The sequence below is a fragment of the Papaver somniferum genome, chromosome 8, assembly GCF_003573695.1.
Source record: "Papaver somniferum cultivar HN1 chromosome 8, ASM357369v1, whole genome shotgun sequence".
Classification (NCBI taxonomy): Eukaryota; Viridiplantae; Streptophyta; class Magnoliopsida; order Ranunculales; family Papaveraceae; genus Papaver; species Papaver somniferum.
In genome coordinates this window covers 60,359,757-60,366,909 of record NC_039365.1, presented here as the reverse complement: position 1 = coordinate 60,366,909, position 7,153 = coordinate 60,359,757, and the positions used below count along the sequence as shown (strand labels likewise).

The following is a 7,153-nucleotide window of genomic DNA, read 5'->3' as shown; positions in this document are numbered from 1 at the left end:
CGTTTTGGATGAAATCCGTGTATGGTTGTCTCCAATCTACCCCGTCAACTGTGCAGATTTCGGCGGGTTGTGGTGGGGCTTGGAAATCATCGCAATCGTCTTGGAGGGCCGCTGCTTGCACTGACATACTAGGCCAGTATACCCCTCTCCTATGGATATTTCTGTATAGGTGGACTACTTCAGTTTGCCCACATGTTGTCGTTGTAGCTCCTAGAGTATTTTTTCCGCTTCTCTCTTATTTACGCACCTGGCGAGGGCTCCCCCTGTTGCTCGGTAGTAAAAAGCTTCTTAGATCAGTACGAATTGTTTCAGAGTTCGGGTATGTATTACACGATCCTCCTCCGTTTTTCCAGATCGTCGATGTAAGTCCGCCTCCTCGAAGGCCATATCTTCTTTCCAGGTGCTGGGCAGCTCCTTCCTCTTAACCGTTACCGTACCTTCCTCCTTATCATTCAACTGGATCTTGCTAGATAGTGTTTCCAGGGCATCTGCGTGTTTATTCTTTCCTCTGCCTGTATGATCTAGGGTCGACCCTGTCTGACTTATCAGGTTTTGAGCCTCTGCTCGATACGGAGCTAAATGTGGCTCCTTGACGTGGAAATCCCCGTTGACTTGGTTAGTTACCAACCTCGAGTCACCTTTTATTTCGACGCCTCCAAAACCAATCTCCTTTGCCATCCTGAGCCCTAGGATCAAAGCTTCATATTCGGCTACATTATTACTACAAGGGAAGGCCAACTTGAATGAATACGAGAGCAATTCTCCTTGTGGTGCTTCGAACACCACTCCCGCTCCTCCGACAATATCATATGACGATCCATCGAAAAACATGGTCCAAGGCTTGTCAATATCAGCGGTATCTACTTCTCCTGGCACCCGATCATGAATCTCGTCATCTCCTTCTCCAGTAAACATAGCCATTAGGTTAGCGATGGCTTGCCCTCGTACTCCTTTAGGTTGCTGATAGTCGAGTTTGAATTCTGATAACTGCAACAGTCATCGTGCCATTCTCCCAGTTAGGACGGGCTTAGAGGCGAGGTAGGCTATGGGGTTTTCCGCGGCCACAACGATCTTCTTATGTGCCATGAGGTATGGCCATAATTTTTGTGTTGCATAGATGAGGGATAGGCATGCTTATTCTACTCGTGGGTATCTCAATTCTGCGTCTCTTAAACCCGACTCACGTAGTAGATGGGTGATAATTTATTTCCTCTCATATCTTGTGCCAGGTATGCCCCTATGGCTGAGCTTGTGAACGCCGTGTATAAGTAAAGAGGCACTATTTTTATTGGTGACGGGGCACTGCTTTAGTTTTTCAAACGCGACCTGTTGAGTTTCTTCCCATTTGAAGACTGTCCCTTTCCTTAGTAGGGGAAAGAACGGCGACAGTATCTGAGCCAAACCAGGCACGAAGAGTCGTATATACGATATCCGTCCTATAAACGCCTGGAGATCTTTGGCATTAGTCGGTGGTGTCATGGTCATGATCGCCTCGACCTTACTTGGATCCACACGAATCCCTTCATCGGTTACAACGAATCCCAAGAATTTTTCGGATGTAACCTCAAAGGCGCACTTGAACGGGTTTATCTTGAGTTGGTACTTCCTATATCTTTCGAAGACCATATTTAGGTGAGATTCGTGGCTCTCAGTCTCTGAAGTCTTAACTACGATATCATCCCCATATACCTCTACCGTCTAATGCAGTAGATCGTGGAATATGGATGTCATGACGCGCTGATACGTGGCGTCGGCGTTCTTTAGTCCGAAGGTCATCACTACGTAGTAGAAGTTCCCATATGGAGTTTGGAAGGCAGTCTTCTTTGCACCCGCTTCAACCATCTTTATTTGGTTATATCCATTAAACCCATCCATGAAAGAGAAGCATGTCTTGCCTCCAGTCTCGTCCAGCGTTAAGTCGATGTTAGGCAGTGGGAAATCATATTTGGGACAAGCCCGATTGAGATCCCTATAGTCCACGCAGCACCGGATCTTTCCATTCTTCTTCACCACTCTGACGATGTTGTCTAACCATGTCGAGTGCTGAATAGGTCTGATGAACTTGGCTTTCAATAGGCGTTCCACTTCTTCCTTTATTGCGAGAGCGGTTTCCCTCAGGAACTCTCTACTTCTTTGTTTTATCGGCTGGAATTCAAAAGACACTCCAAGTTTATGATCTACGAGGCTGCTGTCTAGACCCCGCATTTCATCATAATCGTAAGCGAAAACATCTCTGTATTCCCTGAGAAAGGCGATCAATGCTTCTCTTTCTTTCACGTCCAAACTTTTACTGATCAGGATTGGTCGCTTGTCATTTTCTGTTCCGATGTCAATTTTTTCTACATCATCCATGGTGAGGTCTTTAGAAGCCCGTTCTTCTGTAGACTGTGTATTCGCACCAAGTAGTTCCTATAATTCTCCATCATCGATTGTATTGTAAGGTAGCTCGTTTAGGCTTTGATCGTCTGAGGGGGCCTCTACATTGGGTGTGTCGAAGTTTTGCGTGCTTGTAGATGCTCCCCCGGTTAATTGCTATAAGCGGTACACGTATCCCCCATCTGGTCTTGAGAAACGACGGAACCTTGGTTGGCCTTCGTGCTTCAGCTTTCTTTCCTCTGGGAACGTCATCCTGGACGGACTGAAGACCGACTTGGTTGGCTCTGTGTTTTCTTCCTCGCCCCATTTTGGTAGAGGGGGAAGTTTTACCTCGGGAATTTAATCCGCTTCCTTAGCCAAATCATAAAAAACCGCGTCTGCCATGTAAGCTTCTTCCGGGTCAAAGGGGTGGCTCGTGGCTGGTATCCAAAATTTCCTTCCCCCTATGTTAGTCTTGATGCACTGATGGTACATTGACACTACCACCTTATGGCTGAGTAACCACCCTCGTCCTAACAGTACATGGAACGTCATGTCGTCTTCCAATACATGAAAGGGGTAAGCCCGCGAATGGTACCAATCTTCATAACCAAATGGACGATCCCGATGGCCGTCTGAGTATGTCCTCCGAATCCTTTCACCGTCGTGGTTCGCATTTTGACTGCCGACTGCTGCACTACGAGAAGGTCTAGTGTGTATGTAGAGATTAAATTTAGAGATGCTCCCCCATCCACGAAGGCCCTATTCAAAGGAATCTTATTTATGTGCGCGGTCAGGTACAAGGGTCTCTGGTGCTCTCCCGGATATCAAATATCCTCGTCTGTGAATACAATAGTTTCTTTGGGGAGGGAATCGTAAGGCTTTCCTTCCGCAATTCCTGCAATAGCTTTGGCCGCTTCCCTGCTTTGATCTCGCTAAAACCTAGTGAGTCAAAAAACTGTTGGGACAACACTGTGCCCGCAAATTTGCTAGCGACGCCATCTGTGTTTGTAAATGCGCATCCTTCTATGGTGACGTCGCAAGCTTCTTCGTCCTTTTCTTTCCAAGTTTCCATTCGTCCCCGCTGGGATCATGAGAAAGCATCGTTACCTGATTTTGAGTTGCTTTTCCTCCCTCAGAATTTCCCATTTCGATTTCGCCCACTTCTAGTTTCAAACATTCTTTTCAGGTTATAACAGTCGACCGTGGGGTGTTGTACTCTGCGATGGAAGTGGAAATATCTGGCATTGCTCTTTTGGATATAGTTGGGGCCCTCCCTTGTTGAAGGCAGCTGAATTTCTTTATTCGCCACCCACTGCTCCAGGAGCCTGAAGATCTGCTCTTTACTACAAGGCAGTGGGGGAGGAAGCGGTTGATCCCTGTATGACTGATTTGTTTGCGCCCCCCAGCCTTCTTGGTTGTTGTTTTCACGGGTGTTCCTTGGTGTTGTTGAGATATTGTTGACTGTGTTGCGCCAGACATAATCCGAGTTGCTTTCTTCAACACAGTCGGCGATTCTCGCTGCGGCTTCTTCCAGCTCGACGAAAGTTAGAAATCGGAAATTCACTAGGATTTTCTTGAAGCATGGTATCATTCCTCGTACGCAGATATCCATTAGTGCATCTTCCTTAACGTCCTCATGGAAATCCATCGTGAAATGTCGAAACTGAGTGATATACTTCCCTATGTCTTCCCCTAACCGCTGGTTACACTTACTCAAGTCGATGGTCGTGACTTTTTTTTTTGCGGAGTAAAACTTTCTGAGGAAGTGTGTGGACATATCCGTCCATGAGCTACTGCTTTCGGGTTTTAGGTTATCATACCAAGAGAAGGCCGTCTCAGACAACGACTTCGGGAACTCCCTTAGGCATAATTTCCCATCAGAGGCTCGATCGTTCATAGAAGCGATGAATAGGCTAATATGCTCTCGCGCATTCCCTTGTCCGTCATACACTTTGAACTTTGGTGAGGTATAATCTTCTGGATACTGATAATCCACAATCATAGGGGTATACGGGTGATCGGATCCGGAGATGCCTATTTGATAACCGCAATCGCACGGTGTCTAACTAGTAGACAGAGGCAAGTACGATTCGAACCCACGGGGAGCGGTGGAAATACTATAATCAATATCTCTAATAAAACTAACACAAAACAATATTTTTGGATTTTTAGAATTGAAAATGAATAATAAAATTAAAGTAAACTAATAAAATGAATCGAAAATAAAAGTCGGTAACCAGGGTTTCATGGTATCCACTACTATATCTATTTAATTACTAAAATGAAACATAATTATGAATATATGTTTATTATTCGTTCTATCGACTTCACCTATTATATGTATTAGAGTCGAAAATATCGTTGGGACACCCTAAGCATGGCACATCAAAAGACTAAACCCAAGCAAGCACCATCAAATTGCGTTAGCAAGAAAATTATACGAAACTAAATACAGGTTCACAAATATTATTTGGCTTTTCTAAGTATAACCCATCAAAGAAATTAACCAAGCGTGGATCATCAAATAATAAGACAAACATATTCGTAAAACTATCAATTAAGCACATAGATTTTTAAAACCGGTGAAGCAACAACTCATTTTTCAATAAATCAATAAACAATGTTCGAGAATTAATCTATCCAAATCATAATGGTCTTTTCCTATATTATTCAATTTAAAGTAGCCTAATACCCATGTAGTCTCAAACCATAAAAACCCTAGTTATGAAATCTAGCAATACATAGAAATGGATTTCTTAAAACCCATAAAAATAATAATCAAAAGAAAAACGATCAAACCAAAATCCTCTGTGTCGTCTCTTTTTCTTATGCTCCAAAACACCTATGCGGCCGCCTCCTCTTCTTCTTTGCTCTTCAGTTGCGGCTCCAGTAGCTGACTTCTCCTCAATTCTGTTCTTATCGATCCCTAAATAGATAGGTTCTGTCGAGGAAATAAGGCTTAGCAGATATTTCCAAAGCCCAGTCCAGTACCAACTCTCACACTCCACATCCGAACTCTCATCAATAACGACCACAACCCCTCTGCCAGTTCAACCACGACCAAGTATCTTATGACTTGAACCTTCTCGACCAGTACCAGCAGCTCTTAATTTTTGTCCGTACAAGCACGACACCCTTCTTAACTCCGAACAACATAATATGTTGCTAACGATCTCCACAAAACTGCCATTAATCCCATGCACATCCGCATATCTTAGTCGCTGACCATCAGTAGCATCACCAGATCCTTGTCCCTCTGCGGAACTGTCGCTGCGATTCACGACCAAGCTGCAGAGGACCCCCAGTCTTGTCTTCATAGCCTCTAATTCAGCGACATGCAAGTCCATTCCCTTCTCTGCCTCATTTTCATGACACAAAACTGCCCCAAGTTACCAGCTGCAAAGATATCGTCACCCCACCGACTGCATGCTGACCTTCTTCTAGTTCGATCAGTTCAACCAAGCACCCAGTCGTTCTCGACTTCAGCTGGAACATCAACTTTGCATGCATCTTGTCTTCCAGAACACGAGCAACAACCCACCAGCCAAGATAGCAACTCATTCACGACAACCAGACACATCAATAGCCTCAACTCCATCGAACTCCAATTCATCTCGTCTTTTATGTAGCCTCCAGGATTCTGAAATTGGGAGAGTAACATGAACTCCATCTCCACTGACCCCAAATACAGCCAGCACAACCTCACTTCGTTCTCAAATTCAACTGCAGTCTGCAGCCGGCCTCTCCCTGTCAACCTTCTTTTGCTTCCTGTATACTAAACTGAGTCGGAGTAATACTCTTGTGTCCCTAAGAACCATCGCATCATCATCTAGATCCGCTCATCGTTTTGGATTGACGAGACAATCATCACCAGCCATTGAGCGTACTTCTTTCTCCTTCAGTTCTTCAGATTCTTCTGCAAGTTTACCCGAACAACGCAGAAAAATACCATCATTCATGTTAACTGGTCAACTCCATATCATTCAAACCAGCAGCAATATCAATCCAGAAACCACTTCAATTACCACCTGCAATAATAATCCAGCCATCATACAAACCACCATCTGTGTCTTGACCAACCAATTCTCGTCTTCAGTCGCATCACTATAACAAGTCTTCTTTATCCAAGTTTAGGTCAGACCCATTGCAGATACTAGAAAATACCACTCAGATGCAATTATTCAGCTAAGGACTCCACTTTATAGATATTGAAACCGACAACACCTCAAGCAATGATGTTGCTGGTCGACAGTTCAAATAAGAAGAACTTGAACTCGGTCTGCATGAACCTGATGTTGGAAGAGGTGATGAACCCCATCTCACGCAGTTACTCTCTCCATATCTCATATTGAACTCGACCAACAAATGTGGTACATAAGAAACCACGTCTCCAATTTCTCTTTAGTCATCAGTGGGCCGGGCCGTTTGAATAAGCGAAGACAATTCTTGTTTTCCACAATGCACAAAATGGTTCTAGCCTCGAGTGCTGCCGATACATAACAATACCAGGCCAGCCAAATACAAGGTTCTTCTGCAGTGAGCAACAATTATTAGTCCATCTAGTTGCAAACACTGTTTAGATTTCACTTTAGATGTTAATCCTTCGGGTGAGCCAAATTCATCTGTACTTTCTACAAAAGCACTAAAATAGAGTGATTAGCCAAGAATATCGAGTCATAGCTAAAATAAATATGGGTATAAAATGCAGCACTACGTTCCTATCAACGGGCTTGCCATAAAATCGTAGTTATTCTGTTTTACCACTTTGTAGTTTGTCTCGAAAAACTTGGCCATC

At 44.1% G+C, this 7,153-nt stretch overlaps 1 protein-coding gene across 1 annotated transcript; it reads right to left on the bottom strand.

Annotated features, from left to right (window-relative positions):
- Nucleotides 1–288: 288 nt before the first annotated feature.
- Nucleotides 289–921, bottom strand: LOC113305593 (uncharacterized protein Mb2253c-like). The gene has a single exon (XM_026554612.1). The coding sequence runs from the start codon at nucleotides 919–921 to the stop codon at nucleotides 289–291; it is 633 nt and encodes a 210-aa protein (XP_026410397.1).
- Nucleotides 922–7,153: the final 6,232 nt, after the last annotated feature.